Source organism: Dasypus novemcinctus, chromosome 28 (genome assembly GCF_030445035.2).
Source record: "Dasypus novemcinctus isolate mDasNov1 chromosome 28, mDasNov1.1.hap2, whole genome shotgun sequence".
NCBI lineage: Eukaryota > Metazoa > Chordata > Mammalia > Cingulata > Dasypodidae > Dasypus > Dasypus novemcinctus.
Genome location: NC_080700.1, coordinates 36732097 through 36755410, shown reverse-complemented (window position 1 = coordinate 36755410; position 23314 = coordinate 36732097). Strand labels below are relative to the sequence as shown.

The 23314-nt window shown below is 43.1% G+C and overlaps 1 protein-coding gene across 1 annotated transcript in view; it reads left to right on the top strand.

Moving 5' to 3' along the window:
- SYNE1 (spectrin repeat containing nuclear envelope protein 1) overlaps positions 1–23314 on the top strand; it is a 497459-nt gene that overhangs the window by 441346 nt on the left and 32799 nt on the right. The window contains exons 131-136 of the mRNA XM_058289685.2: positions 5895–6057; positions 11808–11995; positions 14099–14249; positions 19092–19274; positions 19483–19620; positions 22304–22495. Coding sequence (XP_058145668.1) covers positions 5895–6057; positions 11808–11995; positions 14099–14249; positions 19092–19274; positions 19483–19620; positions 22304–22495 — 1015 coding nt within the window. The remainder of the gene's footprint in view (positions 1–5894; positions 6058–11807; positions 11996–14098; positions 14250–19091; positions 19275–19482; positions 19621–22303; positions 22496–23314) is intronic.

The following is a 23314-nucleotide window of genomic DNA, read 5'->3' as shown; positions in this document are numbered from 1 at the left end:
ATTCGGTGAGTATAGACAATATCCATTGGAACAGCGTTTACTTATGTCCCTTTGTGCTTTGGATCATTTGATCGTAGGTTAAGTGAAGTTTGAACCAAGAAAATGGACATGTTTTAGTAGTTGACAAATAGGTCATTCATAAATGTCAGGCCTAGAGGCCAATCCTAAGTATGCAATGAATATCAAACAAGTTCAAAAAGAAAGTAAATAAAAACACAACTTGGAGTACTAGTTACCGGTCTGTAGCAGGCATGTAAATGCCTTTGTGCAAAGCTTGGTAGGGCAGGGAGAGGGAAAATCCAAAAGTGGAGGTCCACAGCCCCTGCTTTCTGAGGATGTTGCCGTGGGGGAGACCACCTTGTGCAGGAGAAATCCTAGGGAAGGAAGAAACCCGGGGTGAGCAGTGCCTTCAGCCTCTTGATCTACCCTAAACCTGACGACAGATGAGGGTACTGTGAAATCCCATGCCCACAGCTAAGGCAGTTTCACATCCTACCAGATCCAAAGTCAGGAAGCCACTGAGGTGGATGGGGCACTGGACAGGCCATTTGTACAGGGCAAAGCCAGGGCACACCCCTCGGTGCAACGAGCCACTCTTCAGCCTTGTTCCAGTGGGTTCATTGATGGTAGGTTGTCCTACAAGGAGCCATGTTAAATTCCATACCCGTGCCACTGCTGTTGGTAGAATGTTCTCTTCAGGCTTTGCACCCAGTAGCCATTCTCAAACTATCATCCACTGACTGATAGCCAAGGGAGGTTTGTCTTCTATGTGAGAGAAATGTGAGTGGGTTGGATGTAACAGTGCTTAGAAATGTTTTTCAAAGCATTGACCTTGAAATATCCTGGGGGTAGGCTACCATCCGTACATACAAAGTTGATTCGGGAAGTCTTGTCCTGATGATAGACCTTGCAACGTCATGTTTTCCATTCCCCATCAGTAGACTATGTTGTGGAATAGGAGCATAATTTTTGGCAACACACATTTTTAATGCAAGTATATGATAATGCACCGAAGTGCTTTTACAAACTGCACATGTTATTCAAATTTAGTTATTATTTGTAATTGCAGTTAATTAACTATAGATACTATTATTACTAACTGATCATGAAAAAAATCCTTTTAAAAAGCATCTATATGATAAAGAGGGGAAGTTATGCTGTGATCATACCACTGGATTTTCATTTGGGAGAGAAACACGTGTTTGTGGAAACAAATAGAAAGGGTGATTTCAGTTACTGGCAAATAAAAATAAATCGAGATGTTCAAAATACCGATTACGGGATGTTTTCTTCAGCCCAGTGACTCTTGACTAGAGGAGCATATTAGAATCCTCTAGGGGAGGAAGAGTGGGAGGCAGTGGGAAGACGTCTGCTGTTGGCTCGTTTTGGTAAAACCCCAGCTTGAGAACACGTCCTTAATATCTGAAAGTAAGCAAATTGAGAAACACTTGATGATTCTTAGTGTAAATCGTCAGGCTTTGAGAACCTTCTATGGCAGATGCCTGCCTTTAAATATAGCACATCCTTAGAGTCTCAGAAGTCCTGTTCCTCTTGACATTGTTTTTCAAGCAGACACCAGTTCAGGTGGGCCAAGTTGACACCTGGGAGAATATTTAGCTTATAGTCTGTTCACCTATATAATGAGCCGTGTCAACTGTGTGGCCAGGAGGCAGGATTCATGGTCTTATAGCAGAAGTAATTAATCATATCCTTGGATTCACCATGACCTTTATTTTCTGAGCAATCTACGTATACCTGGCTCTGTCTGGCCCTCAGGGGGGTTTAACGTTAGATTTCTGCTCCTGTTACTTGGTGATAGCAGCCTTAAGAAGTACTGTCTACGTCCCTCCCAAACGCTGGCTATACTCTGCCCAACGGCAAGAAAATTCTTTTCGAAAACTAATTCATCTCTCACTGCACTTGACCCCTTAGCCCCTGCCTCCTCCACATCCTTGATCCATCATCCATATTCACCTTGAATTTCTCTCCTTTTTCTTCTGTCTTTGGCATCTTCCTCATGGGTTCCTTACCCTCTGCCTAAAAACATTTAAGGCTATTTCAAACATTAAGCTGCCTTAAATAAACAGGAAACATAAAACTAACTTTTCCTTAATGCCAGATCATCCCATACCTTCCGTGCCAACTTTCCTAAAACAATGAACTGCCCCTGACTGCCATAAGTGTATTTCTTAATTCAATGAGCTCCGTTTTCCCATGACCCTTGATGAACTAGTCAAAGTCAACAGTGCCCTTCCAACTGCCAGATCACGGGTCCTTTAGCCAGGATTTTCATACTATCCTGCTCTGCATTTGAGAGCGTGAAACAAGGGTTCCCAAACTGTTTAAGGATCTCCTGGAATGCTTGTAAAAAGTACAGTTCCCTGACCACAGCCCCAGAGGTTCTGATTCAGCAGGATCAGGTTGGGGTGTGGGAACCTGCATTTATATGAGGTGAGCCAGGTGAGTCTGACACAGGTGGCCTTCAGATCCTACCATGACCAGCACTTCCTTCTCTTCTCCTGCCAGTCAGTTCTCACCCTTCCTCTCGTCCTAGTTTGCCTGAACTGCTATCACAAACACTGCACATGGGGTTGGCTTAAACAGTGGGAATTTATTGGCTCACGGTTTTGAGGCTAGAAATCCAAAATCGAGATATCAGCAAGGCTTGATTTTCCTCCCCCCCAAGACTGTAGAGTTTCAGCTCTGGCTGCAGGCCATCCTTGGGGCTCTTGGGTTTCCCTGGCACTTGAAAATACCTCTCCTTTTTTCTCCCTGTACTTTTTCCCATAACTTCTGGCTCTTGGGTTCCCCCTTTGAAAGCCTCCAGGAAACTGGATTAAGGCGCGCTCATTCAGGGAGGTCCCATTTTAACTAAAAATAGCATCGTCAAGAGATCCTGTTCACAGTGGTTTTGACATCTACGGGGTCAAGGATTAAGGTTAAGGACATGTCTAAATCAGGGTACGTAAGTCAACCCACCACATTTCTGGCTGCTTTTTGTTTCAGTCTGTGGCTTCTCCACCTGTACCAGCTTTTTAAAATTCACTCTTCTTTTTATTTATTCCCCCCCACCCCGTTGTCTGCTCTCTGTGTCGATTCGCTGCGTGTTTTTCTGCGTCCACTTGTATTATTAGTGGCACCAGGAAACTGGGTCTCTTTTTTTTGTCGCGTCATCTTGCTGCGTCAGCTCTCCATGGGTGCGTTGCTACTCCTAGGCAGGCTGTGCTTTTTTTGTGCGGGGCGCACCCCTTGCACATGGGGCTCCGCTGCGTGGCACGGCACTCCTTGCGCACAGCAGCACTGCACATGGGCCAGCTCACTACACGGGTCAGGAGGCCCTGGGTATAGAACCCTGGACCCTCCATATGGTAGGCAGATGCTCTGTCAGTTGACCCACATCTGCTTCCCAGAATTTATTCTTCTTAGCCCACGCCTTTTCAGAATAGACTCGTCCATTCGTGGGACTTCAGCTCTACGCTAACAGCATCTCAACTAATACTATGAGCTCCTCCCTCTCTTCTGGCTGTAGAAGGTCATTTCCAACTGCCTCCTGCACGTTCCCACCTGGTCTTTCATACTCACCAGAATCCCCACTTAACCTTACCATGAATCCTAGATCTTGCTTTCCTTCCTCCATATTCTAAGGCAGCATCATGCATCTTGCCACATGACTCGTGGTTTAACTCCTTCTTCCTCGCATCACGCCAATTCGTGAATTTAGCAATCCGTCCTCACCTCTGCGTCCACCATTTCCCAAATGTAGGCTCTTGATGTAACTTGAACCATTCCATTTTGTTTTCCAAATGAGCCCCTACATCATCCCCACTTCAAACTTACATAATCAAAATCAGAGCTGATTTTATCATTCTTCTGCTAAATACATCTTAGCAACATTCTATTTACCTTTAAAATGGCATACAAACTCATTATTACGACTCTAGAGGTCTTTATCATCTTATTTCTGTCTACTTATCTCTCACCACTTCTCCATCTCGCTCTGCTTCTCTCCGCACTGTCATTGCCCTCACTCTTGCTTAGCACTATCACAGTTTTTTAAAAAAGATTTATTTTTGCTTATCTCTCCCTACCCCCTTGTTGTTTGCACTTGCTGTATCTGTTTGCATTCTTTGTTTCTTTAGGAGACACTGGGAATTGGACCCAGAACCTCCGATGTGGGAGGAAGTCACCTAAAAGCTTGAACCACCTCCGCTCCCTGCTCTGTTGTGTCTCTCATTATGGTTTTCCCCTTGTGACTCTTGTTGTGTCACTGTTGCATCAGCTCACTACACCAGCTCGCCCCCCTGCTTGTTCTCTTTAGAAGGCACTGGGAACCTCTGTCCCCTGCTTTGTTGTGTCTCTCATTATGTTTTTCTTCTTGTGTCTCTTTTTTTTTTTAATTGACTTTGTAATAATATTACATTAAAAATATATATATGAGGTCCCATTCAACCCCACCACCCCCACCCCACCTCTCCCCCCCCAGCAACACTCATTCCCATCATCATGACACATCCATTGCATTTGGTTCTTCTTGTGTCTCTTGTTGCATCATTTTGTTATGTCAGCTTGCCACACCTGCCTGTCCCACCAGTTCACTGTCTTCTTTAGGAGGCACCAGGAACTGAACCACAGACCTTCCATGTGATAGGCAGGAGTCCAATCACTTGAGCCACATCCGCTTCCCACTATCACACTTTTTGCCATTGAAATCCCTCCTTACCTTCTTTCTGTTTCCTACACCAAAAATGTTCTGCTTGGCTTATATCCATCTCTCCAGCCACAGCTCAAACATCATCTCATTTCACCTCTTTCATTAAAGTCTAAGCTTCTCAAGGCAAACATGGTGCCCTAGGCATCACTATTTCTGTCTTTTCGTTCGATGCCTACCTAGCATGATAAATAAATGTTTGTCGGATGTAAAAAGAAGTAGAATGGGGAATGAGTGAAAGAAGTATTGCCTGAATTGATCACTTCTTACACATTAACCAGAGAGTTGAGTCATTTCTTTAGTTCTCACCACATGGTGCTGTATTTCTTTGTTTGTGGGTCCAGATTTCCAGTCAAATTGTACATTTCATGAGGAAATGAAACAAGTCTTATTTCTCTTTGTCTCCCCAGCATCTTACTCATACGGTGTTCACACCTGATTGTCAGGTAAATGGTAGTCTTAAAGTGTTTTTTTCCTGCCTCCTGGGAAGAAGGGGACAACTTTTTTAAAAGCATGCTATTTAGCGAGTCCTGTACTGCGAGGCTGGGGGGCCAGAAGATCCTTGACCTCGTGTCTTCCCTGTCGTTTACGATCTAGCAGTTGCTCAGCTGACACTCAGAGTGCTTAAGTGCATGTGATAACTCACCACCAGGTCATCTTAAATGTGCTTTCTTCCTTTAATGAGCTTCTGCCCCAAGGGTGCTGAATTAAATCCCACCCAGGCCGAAGTTAAGTTTGAGTACTTAACTTGGATATCTGACTATGTTGACAGTTGGAAAAGTCAAAGTCTTCTTATTGCTCAGGTACTCCGCACAAAAGGTCTAGGTTTTTTTTTATTTGTAGAAATAACACAGTTTTGGTGATAATCATGAGGTTCTCTCATTGGTATAGCAGTATATGTGGAGTGTAATTAAAGCTGACATGTGCTGACTGCTTCCCACGCCCCCCACATGACCCAATTCGATTTAAGTCTCACGAGGACTCTCACTTTAGCTCCATTTTACAGATGAGGAAGCTAAGGCCCAGGGAGGTTGTGTGACCTTCCTCAAGTCACACAGCCTATGAGCGGCTGATCCAGGACGGCCCCGGGCCGTTTGCTTTTGAACCCGGCGCTTCATCCCGGGGCGTGAGGGCGACAGGAGCGGGGTCTCTCTGAAGCTGGGCGCTTTGCCGTCTTGGCCCGCAGGGTGAAGAAGCTGAAGGAGACGCTGGTTGCCGTGCAGCAGCTGGATAAAAACATGAGCAGCCTGAGGAGCTGGCTCGCACACATTGAGGCGGAGCTGGCCAAGCCGATCGTCTACGACGCCTGCGACTCGGGCGAGATCCAGAGGAAGCTCAACGAGCAGCAGGTAAGACTTACAAGCACTCGAGGAAGCGCTCGGGGGCTGTCCTGGCCATTCTGAGGGGTGGGTGTGAGATGGCGGCCAGGGAGGGGGCGAGGCAGGCCTGGGGAGGAAGGGGCAGCGGAGGCTTGTGTTGGGGGCAGCTTGGCTCCATGTCACCGCAGAGAAGCCAGCCCTTAAGAGGATGCTTGTGCCATCGTCAAGGTAGGTCCCTGGCTCACCCGGAATGTTCTAGAGTGGTAGGTAAGGTTGAGCTGTATCCAAGAGTGCCAGTGCTTTTGTTTCTTTCTTTGGGGGTCACAAACCTCCTACCGTGGACTTAGAAAGAAGTCCTTAGAGTGCCCTTGAAAATTCCATCCAGACTCTGATTGCATCCATCACTCAGGCCATTCAAGCCAAGTTGCTTAACTTAAATGCCATGAACTTTTTTTTTGGGGGGGGGTGGGGGAGTTACCGGGACTGGGGATTGAACCTGCGACTTCATATGTGGGAAGCCGGCGCTCAACCACTGAGCCATGTCAGCTCCTTGTCTGCTTGTTGTTTGATATATATATTTATTTTTAGGAGGCACCGGGAACCAAACCTGGGACCTCCCCTGTGGGTAGCAGGTGCTCAACTGCTTGAGCCACATCTTCTCCCCATCATGAATTTTTATAAAATGTAAACAGCACCTTTTTTTCAAATCCCATGAAAGAAACAGTTTATGTACTTTATTTTGTAGACTATTTAAACCAAGGAGAACAGATATTAAAGTAGAGTGGTTAGGTGTTTCCTTTTGTTTTTGGCATTTAAATGAGCATTTTTATTTAAAATAAAAAACGGTTAGAACTTTTTTTTTTTGGTAAGATTTATTTTACTAGAAAATCTTCTGATCTGCCATCTGATACATGGAATTCTGGTCTTTGAACTGTATGGGTCATTTTTGGCCTCCAGCCCTCCCTGAGGAACATGATTTGGAGAAAGCTGACACAGGCCGCGGAACTCCAAGCAGGCTCAGGGACTGGAGACACTGGATGCAGATGGCAGGTTGTCTGTGGGGCTGTGAAATGGCAGATGGTTTGGAAACTGAATAAAGAGCGGTTAGACTCTCAGATCCCCTCCCTACCCCAGGTAGCGGAGAAACACCTTCATTCACTCCGGTAGATGGTCAGACAATTATTCTAAGGAAGGCAAACCAGAGGACTTAGGGCTTTGGGGGTGAAAGACACAGCAAAGTTGGAGCTGCTATATTGAAGAGAGGGGGATTAAGTGAAATGCTCGTACCAAATGGTTTGCCTTCCACCCTACTGGCACAGGTGGCTGCCTTACAATTGCCAGCCATGGTTAGTCCTCAGGAGCCTGCAGCAGTCTGCCTTGGGGAAACTGATCAGTTCAGAGAAAAGAGTGGTAATATTTGAGGGGACCCCAACAAAAGGCCCAGCCCCAGCCCAGCACCCCCCGGCGACATGCCTGGGAATGCATGTTAGCTTCCAGCGGCTGACTCATTCTCAGTTAGGAGTGGATAGGCAACGGTCTCCAGACATTTACAGAAAGCTTCTATCATGAAAGAAAAACCAAAAAAAGAAAAAATTGAAAAAAACCAGAGGAAATATATTTTTCAGAGAGAGGAAGGAAACAAAGAGTATTTTTCAGAAATAAGATTGTGTATTTACAAATATGTGCTTTTTTAAAAAAAGGAATGTACAGCATTGAGAATATCTCTGTACAAAGTAAAATTAAAAGATGAAGTTCTGAAAATTAGGAGAGAAAAGATTTAAAAACTACAATGCAGGAGGTCCAAAATCCCATTCAGTTATTCAGTAAAAGCCACCAAAGAAAGACTAAAGAAAGTGGAGAAGAGAAAATAATCCAAGGGATTATGTAAAAAAAAAAAAAAAAAATCCCAAATTCAGAGACATACACTTCTAGGCTACAAGAGCCCAGAAAAATGTAAAACAAGCAATACTATTCCAAGGTACTACAATATGAAATTTCAGAACACAGTGATAAAGAGGACTTTAAGATTTTCAGAGTGAAAAAAATCCAGTTTCTGGAAAACAGTGCTGGAAGCAAGGAAGCAATGGTACAGTGCCTTCAAAGATCTGAGAGAACGTTATTCATAATTTGGAGTTTTATACCCTGCCTTTTAGGTATCTAAAACATTTACCTCGTTTGCCCCCATTCTCAAGAAGCTCTGGTTCTTACATCAAAACAGGACAGGGAAAAAATAATATCCAACCCAGCAGAAAGAAAAAGGGAATTCCTGAGGTAGGAGTCAGGAGAGCTCCGGAAGACAGGTAAGCTCCTGTTCAGCGCACCTGTGTGGACAGGAGCCGGGCCCAGGTGCTTTGGGGGGGGTGTCTCCAACGAGGAGAGCAGTTAACTAGACCACCCAGCGGACATAGCCGTGCCGAAAGGAGTTTTATTAGTTCCACAGAGTGAGAGCAGAAGCCAACAATATTGACTTAAAAAGAGAAGGAATTATGAGTTCCAGAAAAGCAAAAAGTTATGTTACAAAATAAATATGACCGTAGTATATTAGGTTGCTGAGATGTGAAAAGTATTGAATTACTGTCATCGTGCAAACAGTGGACATTGCTCTAGCTATAAATTTTGCTAGAATGTTAATTGGACCAGGCAGAAGGAATAAATCCTTTGCTAGTGATAGTGATAGCTGATATGATCTCAAGTTGAAAAGCAAGAAATAGCAGGATAAACATTTAACTTAGGAACAGAGAAATAACATCAGAAAAAAGGAGCTACAAGAGATGGAAATAGTTGCTTCTGGGAAGAGGAAATCTAGAATGGAAAAGATTGCTTTTGTTAGAAGCCTTGTAGTAGTTTTTTTTCCCTTTAAACTTTTTTTTAAAAACAAATCAATTTTATTGACATAAGTTAATAAAGCATATAATTCATCCAGAGTGTACCATCAGTGGTATTTGGTAGAATCACGTAGTAGTGCATTCATCACTTCAGTCATTATTAGAGCATTCTCATTTATTCAATAATAGTAATAATAAACAAAAAACAGACAAACAAGAAAATTCCTCCCCTTCCGTCTGTCTGTATTTCCCCTGCTGTACATAGCTGCTATTTCTAGCTATTCTTACACATTTACTTATTTATTAAGCAGTTTTATTGAGATATATTCACATACCATATGATCTATCCAAAGTGTATAATCAGTAGCTTTTAATATCATCACAGTGTTATTCAGTCATTACCACAAAAAAATTTTAGAACCATCTCATTACTACAAAAAGAAAAACTCCACTTTCTTTAGCAGTCCTTCCCTAGCGTTACATAACCAGTAATTTAATCTTAACTTTATGAAGTGATTTATATTTACGTTTTATATAATTGAAATAATACAATATGTAGTATTTCGTGTCTGGTTTCTTTCACTTAGCATTATGTTCCTTTGTCTGAGATTAACATCTTGTAGTATTAACATGTATTAGTTCAGTGGAAAAATAGTCTCATGTGCAATTTTACCCATATTCATATTTCACATGTAGTTTTACCATGCTATATAGTCCTGTGTTACAGTTTTTGCTTTCCTTTTAGTAATATACATGACCTTAGACTTTCCTTTTAAACTACTGTCATACCCATATAATAGTATTGCTAGTTACATTGTTTTGCTTTCACCTTTTCTATTCATTTCCAAAGATTAACACACATCCTTTTTACCAATTCTGCACAAGTTAACCCTCAGCTTTCCATTCTCTGTCCTTTAAACTTTTTATTTTGAAATAGTTTCAGACTTACAGGGCAGATGAAATTTGTGGCCATTTTTTAAAAACATATTTTTTATTTATTTTTAAAAGATACATAGATTACATAAAACATTACATAAAAAAATATAGGGGATTCCCATATGCCCCACTCCCCATACCTCCCAGTTTTCCCACAATAACAATTTCTTTCGTTAGTGTGGTACATTCATTGCCACTGATGAGCACATTTTGGAGCTTTGCCAAACAGCATGGATTATAGTTTGCGTTATAGTGTGTACTCTCTCCCATGCCATTCTGTAGGTTATGGCAGGAGATTTAATGGCCTGCAACTGTCCCTGCAATGTCATTCAGGACAATTTCAAGTCCCAAAAAAGCCCCTGTATTACACCTCTTTTTCCCTCTCCCTTCCTTCAGCAACTCCAGTGGCCCCTGTGCTACATCAATGATATAACTTCCTCCATTGCTAGAATCGCAATAAGTTTATAGGAGAATACCGGTAAGTTCACTCTAGTTTTTTTTTTTTTTAACTTTTTAATATAGGCACATGTAGCCTGTTAGTTAAATTTTAAGTTAAGTCTTTAATAAGCTGTACCCCAATAGTAAAAGTAAGGAGTGCCTGGGTTCAAATCCTGATCTCACCACCTAGCATCTGAATGTCCTTGCTCAGAAAAATGAACCCTCAGATTCCTTATTTGTAGACTGCTGGTACTCAGGGGACAGCCTTTTCAGTGCTACTATAAACTTCAGATGAGTAAATGATTTAGCACAGTAGCTAGCACAAAGTACTCAGTTCATCATAGCCTGTTTGCTACTGTTTGCCTCGCATAATTCTTAGAATTTTCATTGGACTGAACTGCAGATGACTTGGGATGACTTGAGAAAACATTTTGTCCAATGTCTCTGTGTTTGTTTGTTTGTTTAAAGATTTATTTACTTATTTATTTTCTACCCCACCCCAGTTGTCTGTTCTCTGTGTCTATTTGCTGCGTCTTCTTTGTCTGTCCACTTCTGTTGTTGTCAGCAGCACGGGAATCTGTGTTTCTTTTTGTTGCGTCATCTTGTTGTGTCAGCTCTCTGTGTGTGCGGCTCCATTCCTGGGCAGGCTGCACTTTGTTTCGCGCTGGGCGGCTCTCCTTATGGGCGCACTCCTTGCACGTGGGGCTCCCCTACGCGGGGGACATCCCTGCGTGGCAGGGCACTCCTTGCGCGCATCAGCACTGCGCATGGGCCAGCTCCACACGGGTCAAGGAGGCCCGGGGTTTGAACCGTGGACCTCCCATGTGGTAGACGGACTCCCTAACCACTGGGCCAAGTCCTCTTCCCTAATCTCTAACCTACTTTCTGTCAGTATGAATTTGCTTATTCTCTTTGTGTCTGGCTTATTTCACTCAACATGTTGTTGTTTTTTAATTTATTTTGGTAACATATAGACAGCACAAAATAACCCATTTTAACCACTTTTCATGTGTATGTGTATAATTCAGTATATTAAACACAGTCACTATATTGTGGCACCACCACCACCATCCATTTTAACAATTTTTAAGTGTTCAATTTAGTGGTATTAATCGCATTCACAATGTTGTGCTACCAAACCGTCCATTACTGAAACTTTTTCATTCCCCCAAATAGAAACTCTGTGCCCATTAAGCAATACCTCCCAATTCCCCTCCCCTGCCCCACTGTGATAACTTTTACTCTACTTTGTCTCTATGAAATTTGTATAATCTAGATATTTCAGAGAAGTGGAATCCTGTAATATCTGCCCCTTGGTGTTGATTTCCTTCAACGTGATGTTCCCAAGTTTCATCCATGTTGTCGCATATAGGAGAACTTCATTCCTTTTTCCTGCTGAATAATATTCCGTTGAATGTTCTGTTTATCCGTTCATCCGTTACTGATGGACACTCGGTTTGCTCCCACCTTCTGGCTGTTGTGGAAAATGAACCCTGGCATGCACGTACCCCTCCAAGTCCCTGCTGTCAGGCGCTCTGGAAACATGTAGCGTTTGACTAAAGCATGTGGCGTTCCCTGCAGGAGCTTCAGAGGGACATCGAGAAGCACAGCACGGGCGTCGCCTCCGTCCTCAACCTGTGCGAGGTCCTGCTGCATGACTGCGATGCGTGTGCCACCGACGCCGAGTGCGACTCCATCCAGCAGGCGACGCGGAACCTGGACCGGCGGTGGAGGAATATCTGTGCCATGTCCATGGAAAGGAGGCTCAGGTAAGCCGGGGCAGTCGAGGCAGGGCGGGGAGGAGACCACCCAGAGTGGTCACTCTTTGCGTTGGGTACGGTATCCAAACACAGGCTTTGTTTCCACAACTTGCTGTAGCGTAGGTGAGGTGTTGTCAGGGAAAAGGTGCAAGTGAAGGCTGTATACAAAGTTGCAATGTGTCTCACCTAGCAATTTATTTTATTTTATTTTTAAGATTTATTTTATTTATTTCTCTCCCCTTCCCCCCCGCCCCAATTGTCTGTTCTCTGTGTCTATTTACTGCGTCTTCTTTGTCTGCTTCTGTTGTTGTTGGCGACACGGGAATCTGTGTCTCTTTTTGTTACGTCATCTTGCTGTGTCAGCTCTCCGTGTGTGCGGCGCCATTCCTGGGCAGTCTGCACTTTCTTTCGCGCTGGGTGGCTCTCCTTACGGGGTGCACTCCTTGCCCGTGGGGCTCCCCTACACGGGGGACACCCCTGCATGGCACGGCACTCATTGCGCGCATCAGCACTGCACGTGGGCCAGCTCCACACGGGTCAAGGAGGCCCGGGGTTTGAATCGCAGACCTCCCATATGGTAGGCGGATGCCCTAACCACTGGGCGAAGTTCACTTCCCTCACCTAGCAATTTAAATAGCATTCATAAAAATAAAAAGATTCCCTTGCCCAGTATCTAATAATCGAGATGTACCGAAATGTAATACTGAGACATGAAAAAATTGGAACACAGACTGCGAGCTTCGTGTCAAACATTAAATATCTGGAACTTGATACCTGTATGTGGTTACATAGTGAATATCCTTGTTCTTAGGAAGTGTGCATGGAAGTAATATGTGTTCAAGGAGCATGTTGTGTACAACCTACTCTCAAATGTTTAGAAAATAGGTAGGTAGATAGATACATAAGGAAGCAGATTTGGCTCAACGGATAGAGCGTCCACCTACCATATGGGAGGTCCAGGGTTCAAACCCCAGGCCTCCTGACCCATGTGATGAGCTGGCCCATGCGCTGTGCTGACGCACGCAAGGAGTGCCGTGCCACGCAGGGGTGTCCCCCTGTAGGGGAGCCCCAAGCACAAGGAGTGCGCCCTGCAAGGAGAGCCATCCTGCGTGAAAAAGCACAACCTGCCCAGTAATGGCGCCACACGCACAGAGAGCTGGCACGGCAAGATGACGCAACAAAATAGGCACAGATTCCCGGTCCCGCTGACGAGAACGCAAGTGGACACAGAAGAACACACAGTGAATGGACACAGAGCAGACAACAGCGGGGGAAGGGGAGAGAGATAAAGAAGGAAGGGAGGGAGGCAGGGAGGAAGGGAGGGAGGGAGGAAGGAAGACTTAAGGATTTGACAAATGTGGCAAAATGTTAAAAGTTGGCAGGCCTGGGTATCCAGGTGAGGGCATGCCAGAACTCACTGTGTGGGGTTTGTATTATTTTCCACCTGTCCAGTAAGTCTGAAATTTTTTTCAAGATTAAAAGAACATGTCCCTGCCAAACAAATACAATATTACAGAATTTGGGGCTGTGGAAAATTTATATTCTTTTATGAAAAATGAAATAATAAAAAGAAACCATTATTTATCTTAAAGCCCTTTTAAGTTTAAGGAGATAAAAACTCGTGAGGTGTTAGAAAATTGTTCTAAGAACTTTTAATGCACACACATTGTGTTCTCTGGTAAACTTGAAGGCTTAATATTTGTCTTGCTATGATAGGTTGATTTGGTATATTAGATGTTCAACTTGGCTTTTAAACCTCCATTTCATTTCGTTGGAATATTTACCTGCATGCAAACTGTGAGCTTGTTGTATTTCTAAACTTCCTTACACATATCCAATACAATTTGCATTATGTGCTTATAATATTCAATTTGACTAATTTCAAATCGAGAGCTACAGGCTGCAGAACATGTTTTTACACAGCTGTTTTATTTTAGCTCCAACAGTTGTCTCTTTTTCACTCTGCTAGGATTTGGCTCCAAGCACAGTTATTGTTTGGCCCAACAGTTGCTTGTTTGGGCTCTCTTAATCCTTTGTCAGGAATCGGTGGGAGTTCTGCAGCATAAACAGTCACAAACAATCCGTGCTCTGTTCTTTCATGTTCTGCCTCAGAATTGAAGAGACATGGCGATTATGGCAGAAGTTTCTGGATGACTATTCTCGTTTCGAAGATTGGCTGAAGATTTCAGAAAGGACAGCTGCTTTCCCCAGCTCTTCTGGGGTACTCTACACAGTTGCCAAAGAAGAGCTAAAGAAATTTGAGGTGATTTATAATTCCACTTACTCTGCTATTAAAGGAGCCAGCTGGGAGTTGGTGTTCCAAGACATAAACTATTAACCTAACACATTATTTCTTCAAGCAGCTGGGTAGTGCTTTTGTAGCCATCTTTGTTATTGCTTCATAAATAGGCAGAGAAGGGGGCAAAGGTGGTTTTTATTTGACTTTAAGATGATAACAAATCACAAATGAAGTAGTAATGAAGAGAAATTCTATTAGAAAACAAGAAATGTGAATCCCCCCTGCCCCCCCAAAAAAAGTTTTTGGCCTTTTTTTTTTTTTTTTTAATTTTTTTGAGGTGCTGGGAATTGAACCCTAGACCTCATACATGGGAAACAGGTCCTCGACCACTGAGCTGCATCTGCTCCCCTTTGACATTATTTTTCATTTCAGGATTCTTCATAGTCAGCCTTCTTTTCTAAGATTAAAATGCAATGTTTTTCCGTGCCGTCATAATCTATTGCGCAAATGTATTTTCTCGATTTATTTTACCTAACTGGAGCAAAGGTGTATATTTTTTAAATCATGGGTAAAATAGAGTTGGCTGCAGAATCGAGTAAAACAGTTTAACTAAAAACCTGTTTCTAATTAGAAGACAAAGAGCAGTGCCATCTATGTGTCACCAAGACTTTTCAATTATATAGCAACATAAATAGCAGTAGTATAATTATATTCATAAAGAAATGAATCATTCAATAATTGATTCCAGTTCCTGGACCGTTTGATCCATCTTGAGTCCACTCTGTCACTGCAGTATAATGAAACTGGTGCTTCTCAATTTTCTCCCATCTCCACAAAGGACCCGAGGAAACTTAAGGTTTAATTTGAGGTTCAATTTGAGGTTTCTTCTCCCTTCACTTCCCACTGATAGGCTGATGTGTCATCAGATACATTTTGACAGTAAACCTTTTGGAGGCATGTACTGTAAAAAAAAAAAAAAAATCAGCCTCTCCCGTAAGCTCTCAAGATGTTTAAAAAGAAGACCGAAAAATTGGACCACAGCCAGGTAAGCATTTACTTTGCAACGTCTGTTAAAAAGGCATTTACTGAGGCCTTTATGGAACCTTGGAGTTTGTTTGTTTTCTTGTGGGATTTAAAATCCAAGAGTCATAAGGCAGCCAGCCAAGTGAACCACACAAATGTTCATTTATATGTATGAGTACTACGTGAAACAAAAAAATTGTTCTTATATCTGAATAGATGGGTGTATATATAGCTACACCATTAGATTGCTCTAAATATTCCTATAGAAAAGGATATGTATTAGGTATAAAACAGGTGTGCCCTTAAAAGAAAGCTATACACAGTGGCTGTGGCTCAAGCAGTTGGGTGCTCGCCTATCATATGGGAGGTCCCAGGTTCAGTTCCTGGTGCCTCCTAAAGAAGATGAGCCAGACAGTGAGCTTTCACGACAGGCTAGCGCAGTGTGAGCTTACGCAACGAACTGATGCAATGAGGAGACACAATGAGAGACACAACAAACAGGGAGCAGATGTAGTTCAAGTGATTGGGCACCTCGCTCCCATGTGGGTGGTCCCAGGTTTGGTTTCCTCTGCCTCCTAAAAGAAGACAAGCAGACATAGACAGACACAGAGAGCAGAGAGCGAGCACAAACAATGAGGCACGGGGGAGAAATAAATAATAAATAAATCTTTAAAAATAGAAAGCTACAGGCCGCTCTTTGGCAGATTTCAGGTCAAACCCCATGTGAACTGATATTTCTGAAAGGGCTGCTGTAATGCATCTCATTATTTTCAGCTTCAGAAAAGTTTAAGCCTTTTGTAATTGGCTTATATTGCAAAGCCAATGAAGTAAGATCCTTTTTTTTCTTTATTTATTTTTTAATGTTACATTAAAAAAATGTGAGGTCCCCATAAACCCTCCACCCCCCTCACTCCACTCCTTCCCCCATTACAACAATCTCCTCCATCATCATGAGACATTCATTGCATTTGGTGAATACATCTCTGAGCACCCCTGCACCTCATGGTCAATGGTCCATACCAGAGCCCACACTCTCCCACAGTCCACCCAGTGGGCCATGGGAGGGCATACAATGTCCAGTAACTGTCCCTGCAGCACCACCCAGGACAACTCCAACCCTCGAAAATGCCCCCATATCTCATCTCTTCCTCCCACTCCCTACCCCCAGCAGCCACCATGGCCACTTTCTCCACACCGATGCCACATTTTCTTCTATTACTAATAACAATAGTGCATGAATAGAATATCAGTAAGTCCACTCTAATCCATACTCTATTCCTCCATCCTGTGGACCTTGGATTGGTTGTGTCCACTCCACATCTATATCAAGAGGGGGCTTAGATCCCACATGGATGCTGGATGCAATCCTCCTGCTTTCAGTTGCAGGCACTCTTGGCTCCCTACTGTGGTGGTTGACCTTCACCTCCATGTTAGCTGAGTGGGGTAATTTTCGATGCTGTTTTAAACTCCAATTTTGTGACAAAAGTTAACCAGATAGAGTTAACTTATTTTTTTTTATTTTAGCAAATTTTTTATTGTCTTTTTTTAAAAAGATACATAGTTCACATCAAGTGTTACATTAAAAAATATAAGAGGTTCCCATATACCCCCTCCCTATTTTGGAGCACTGCTGCACCGCATGGATCACAGTTTACGTTGTAGTTTACACTCTCCCTCAGTCCAGTCAGAGGGTTATGGCAGGATATATCATGCCAACTTCTTTATGAATGATTTCATCATGGCTGAGTCTTGCAGGTCATTTTCTTCAGAGACAGAAATGTGTCACCAAAACACGGTTTTGTGTGGGCACACCCTTTAGCCCGTGCGAGCATGTGAAAACTGGGGTGGCTCTGGGAGGGCAGTCACCCCCCCCCGGTGCCCCTCCTCCCACCCCGGGACAAGCACGTGCCCTGACTTCCAGGGAGGCCAAAAGCTGAACTCACGTCGCCACTTCCTTCGCTGGGGGAAATAACTTAAAGCTTCCTAGACTAGAGGACTGGGTTGACTCTGAACGTCCTTGTTTTGTTTTGTTTTTCTATTCATATTTTATTTTAAATGAAACTTTAGATTACAAAAATGTTCCATCAAAATAAAAAAATATAGGGGATCCCCGTATACCCCTACCCCCTTCCCCCTCCCACACTTTCCCCCGTTAACCACATCCTTCATCAGTGCGGGTCATTTGTTACAATTGATGTGCACGTATTGAAGCGCTGCTGCTAGCCATGGTCTATCGTTTACATGATAGTTTACACTTTGCACCACGCAGTTGTAAAGGTTTTGATAAAATGAGTAATGGCCTGTATCTGTTATTGCAACATCATGCGGGACAATTCCAGGGTCCCCAAAATGCCCCATGTCACACCTATTCTTCCCTCTCCCTCCCCTCAGCACTTCCGGTAGCCACTGCATGCATAGCAACGATACAAGTCCTTCCACTGCTAGAATCATAAGTCTACTTTGGTCAGTAGTTGCATTTCCCCCTTAGGTTTCTTCATTCCTCAGTCTTGAGGATTTTGACCACGAAGGTTTTTAAAGTGATCCTAGCTCTTGAAGGAAAACCATTTAAGCAGTTGAAATGTGGGAACATGTAAACAGTATGATGAAGCAAGTAAAGTCGAATTTGGGGGCTTAGATGTGTACCATCCAATGACTCAATTATAAAATGGTCTAATGTCAGAGTGAAAACCAGTCACAAATGAGACATGAGTTTGGGGGAAGAAATTCTCTTTATTTTAGCAAAATGATTCTTATGTTAGGGCTATACTATAGTGCAGAGAGAAAGAGGATAGAGTATTTTACATTTCAGAGGGGAACGGATGTAGCTCAATGGTTAAGGGCCTGCTTCCCACCTACAAGGTCCTGGGTTCAATCCCTGGTGCCTCTAAAACAAAACTTTTTTTTTTCAGAAACTATGACCCTTATTCAGGGTGGCCTCAGAAATGAATAGACACTACCATGTAAGCTGGCGGGCCATTTTACAGAAACTGAATAATTTACGGAATAAAGAATAAAAAAGGAATAGAACAGGATCCCATGTTTTATGTAAGGTTACTTGTGTTTAACTAAACTGCTTTTATTTTTTCTTAAATGTTAATAATAGCTTGGGTTTAGAGGAACTTCTGCAAAACAGAATTTTCAGTTTTTCCTCAGTGGAGATCCAAACTGAGCCAATTGCTTGATTTTGGGGAAATTGCATATATTACAAAGAAAGAAACACTTTTACTGTAGATGTCTTTTTTCAGTATTGACATCAGAAATATGGAACATTCCAAACTCACATTTCGGCGTGCGCACACACACATATTTATATATATATTTTAGGTACTGGGGCCGGAAATTGAACCCAGGACCTTGTTTGTGGGAAGCTGGAGCTCAACCACTGAACAACATTGGCTCCCCTGAGTTGGTTTCCTCAGTTGTTTTTTTCTTTTTAGGAGGCACCGGGAACTGAACCGGGGACCTCCCATGTGGGAAGCAGGCGCCCAACCCCTTGAGCCACATCTACTCCCCAGCATGCATATCTCTTTTTGTCATATACTCATTCTGGGGGACTATTTGTTTCCAAGGTGTTAATTATTTTAAAAGCTCTGGTATGTGTATATGTATATAGATTTATATCTAACACTCCACCATTTTCTTGCCTAATTCTGTCCGACCCACTCCCTTTCCTTAAGCCACCAGGGTTAAATACTTTCTTTAACAAGGTCAAGGATGCGCTTCTTAGAGGCCGTCCTTTCCGGCGCCGGGATCTCCCCAGTTCTCCCTGGCCCCGCCACAGGGAACCCAGGAGCCCTGGCCGAGAGCCTCCCCATCTCCTTCTCTGCTTCTCTGTGGCCTCAGGCCTTCCAGCGGCAGGTGCACGAGAGCCTGACCCAGCTGGAGCTCATCAACAAGCAATACCGCCGCCTGGCCCGGGAGAACCGCACCGACTCGGCCGGCAGCCTCAGGCAGATGGTCCACGAGGGCAACCAGCGATGGGACAACCTGCAGAAGCGCGTCACCTCCATCCTGCGCCGACTCAAGGTCTTGATCCTTAGAGGCCAGGAGGGCGGTGCTGGGCCGGCCAGCCCAAGAGGGGGATGCCGTTTCAGTGGTGGCGCCCGGGTAGGGTGGCAGGAGGGCCAGCCGGAGGCAAGGATGGCAGGGCGCTCGCAGGCCCTGGGGTCGCCTGCCCGCCTCAGTGTGCTCACGTGCAGCTTTTTCACTTTTCTTCTTTTCTTTCCACGCCCAGCATTTTATTGGCCAGCGCGAGGAGTTTGAGACTGCACGGGACAGCATCCTGGTCTGGCTCACTGAAATGGACCTGCAGCTCACGAATATCGAGCATTTTTCTGAGTGCGATGTTCAAGCCAAAATAAAACAGCTCAAGGTAATAGACAATGTGATTTTTTTGGACTATCAGTGCTAAGAAAGTGTGAAAAGAGTTTGTCGATCCTTTTCCGAAGGAAATGCTGAAGAATACTTTAAATGAATTAGTTCTTCTTGGTTATCAAAGCCTACAACAGATAGTAAAGACAAAGAAAAAAAGACAGAACTGAAATAAAGAGCACCACCCAGAGATAAGCACAATTAACAGAGACACTTTTAATTAACTTGCTTATTTTTTTGTTTTGCCTTTTTAATTCATTTCTAAGAAGTTCAAAAACGTTGCTTCCTTGTGTGGGGTTGGGATTTCATTCCACAAAAATCTTCTTAGGTGCCAAATCAATTTTTAGACACATTTTATGCTTTTGGCCATGTGATTCAAACATAGTGGCTACCTAAAATTTTAAATAGAAAGGATATCTACTAGGTATAAAGATTCCCTTAAGGGATAGTGTTTAACAAGTTGAATAATTTCCAGATTTATTCAATTTATGAAGTCTTATAGATAGATTGATTGATTGATAATGGATAGATAATGATGGTAGATCCATAATAACAGACTGATAGATAATGATAGGCCATGATGATAGATAAATGGTAGATAGAGTGAGAGGTTAGATAGATGATAGATAATGATGGTAGATCCATAATGATAATAGATAGATAATAATGATAGATCATAATGATAGTTAGATGGTAGATGAATTGAGAGATGAGAGAAAGAGATAAAGATGGATAATAATGATGAAAGATAATGACAGATCATGATAAAGGTAGGTAGATAGACGTAGATGAATGGACACTTAATCATAAGTTACACTTAATCATAGATTCTTAGATTGAAAGAAATCATAAAATAGTAAACCCTACTGTTTTGCCCAACTCCTCCCTACCCCATAGCCCCACTTCCTGCCCCCAATTCTCTACAGGAAATCACTTTTTAAACCCTTCAACCAGAATTGTTTGCCACATGGACAGTCTTGAACTCTGGCAGTGTCATGGAGCTTATACCATCCTCCCTTCTCCACTTGCCCTCTTTTTCATCACTGAACACTTTCAACTATTCCCGGTATTTTCCTTGTATTAAAACAAAATTTATCCCCTGAAACTTGTCCCCATGGTCATAATTTAATTCTTTTGAAACCACATAGAATGAGTCTAAATAATCCTCCCCAAATTCTATTTTTCAAGTCATCGTAACTTTACCTGCCTATGTCCTTAAAAAATCTTAAGAATCTTCTGAGACAAATTTGTGACACTAATTGCCATTTGGCTGGATCGCAGTTACGGTTGCCATGTAATAAGGAAACCTAACATTAACATGTTCTGTATGTTTCTTTAAAATGCTAGATTGATTTCAATAGCATTTTATTGATTGCCATCACTTTTTATCAGGGGTTAGTCAGCCCTATGAACTCCATGATGTGTTTGAAAAGTTTTTCCCTGTGATTTTCTACCCCTGCTGTATATGGTGATATTAGCCACAGGCTCTTTTCCTGGCCTGGAATTCTAATATTTATTTTTCTAACTCCTTATCTTAATTTTTTTTTTTTACAAAAAGAATTTTAATGACCTTGAATTTCAATCCACAAAATAGTGAGCTAATTATTGGCTGTTTACCATCTCTAGTAATGAAAGATACATCCAAAACTGGGCAAGTCAAGAAAGAAGAGAAAATATTTAAATATGGTGGAGTGTGGGGTATTTTTTAATGTATTTTTCAGTGTAACATTTTTTGTGATCTATCTATCTTTTTAAAAAAGATTTAAAAAAAAAGACACACAAAAAAAATTTCCTGAAAAGTGAAAAAAAAAACCATGATATATAAGGAAGAGAAATAAAGTAGACGGGTACTTCCCTGATTTAGTATTTTTATGCTTTACTTTAGAGAGTCCCTAGATGTCTTGTGGCTTGCCAGTGTATGTGGTAATTGGAAATATCCCCAGTAGTTTTTGTTGTTATTGTTGTTGTGGTTTTGTGGTACCAGGGCTGGGGATTGAACCAAGGACCTTGTGTGCAGGAAGCCACCCCTCAACCACTGAGCCACATATGCTCCCCTCAGTTGGTGTTTTGTTTGCTTGTTGTTTGGGGGTTTTTTTTGTTTTGTTTTGTTTTTTTAAGATTTATTTTTCTTTATTTCTCTCCCCATCCCCCACCCCGCCCTAGTTGTCTGTTCTCTGTGTTCATTCGCTGTGTGTTCTTTTGTCTGCTTCTGTTGTTGTCAGCAGCACGGGAATCTGTGTTTCTTTCTGTTGCGTCATCTTGCTGCGTCAGCTCTCCATGTGTGCAGCACCATTCCTGGGCAGGCTGCACTTTTCTTTCACGCTGGGCGGCTCTCTTTATGGGGCGCACTCCTTGAGCGTGAGGCTCCCCTACATGGGGGACACCCCTGCATGGCGTGGCACTCCTTGCGCACATCAGCACTGCGTATGGGCCAGCTCCACACAGGTCAAGGAGGCCCGGGGTTTGAACCATGGACCTCCCATGTGGCAGGCAGATGCCCTAACCACTGGGCCAAGTCTGCTTCCCTGTTTTGTTTTTTAGGAGGCACTGGAGGCTGAATCTGGGACCCCCCATGTGGGAAACAGGTGCTCAACTGCTTGAGTCCTATCTGTGCCCTAATAGTTTTTCTAATGTAATACAGAATCTCTCCTTTACAATTGCTATGTATCACGATGTGCCCACAGGCCTTCCAGCAAGAAATTTCACTGAACCACAATAAGATCGAGCAGATAATTGCCCAAGGAGAGCAGCTGATAGAGAAGAGCGAGCCCCTGGACGCGGCGGTCATTGAGGAGGAGCTGGACGAGCTCCGGCGGTACTGCCAGGAGGTCTTTGGGCGCGTGGAAAGATACCATAAGAAACTGATCCGCCTGCCGGTATGTGGCGCTCACCTTTTTTGTTGTCATGAAATCGAAAGCGAGCTCATCACGTGGGGTAAGGGAGCATGTCTGAGCTCTCCCGTGTGCTGGCCTCGTGACCCAGTGTGGTGGTTTGAAGCTGGATGGACCCAAGAAAATCATGTCCTTAGAGCTAATCCGTTCCTGGGGATGCGAACCTATTTTAGGTGGGACCTTTTGATTAGGTTACTTCATTGGGGCGTGGCCTAGGGTGAGTCGGGGATCGCCAGCAGGCGGTCTTTGGGAAAAAGCATCAGCTGATAAAGCCCTGACTTGGACATTTTCACAGCTTCAGAACTGCCCACTTGCCAGCCATTGTCAAAGCCAGCCCATTTCTGGTTTATTGCTTCCAGCAGCTTTTAGCAAACTAAAACACTTGGGCAAGTTCCTGTACTGCTCTTGCCTCAGCTTCCTCAACTGTAAAACAGGTTTCATCACTGTACCCACCGCGGGGCAAGGATTATTTTGAGCATCAAAGGAGTTAATGTGTGTAGAGATCTTAGGAGGGTATTTGGTATATATCTTCTAAGGAAAATAAGGAAACCTCTGAAAGAACTGAAGCCACAAGGCGATGGAAGTGAGCAATGTAAGTGGCCAATTGAGGAGAGTATGTTTGGGTGAATTTTGTTTTCTTCTATTTCCCTAATTATTCCTAGACTCACATCTAATGCTATCATTAGCAGATTTGGAGTAAAATATATAATAAAACATATTTTATTTCTGGGGCTTAAGGTAAAAAAGGGCAAGCTGAGGTTTTATTAGTCATTTTCTTTTGTTCCTGCTATCTGCCATGGGTAC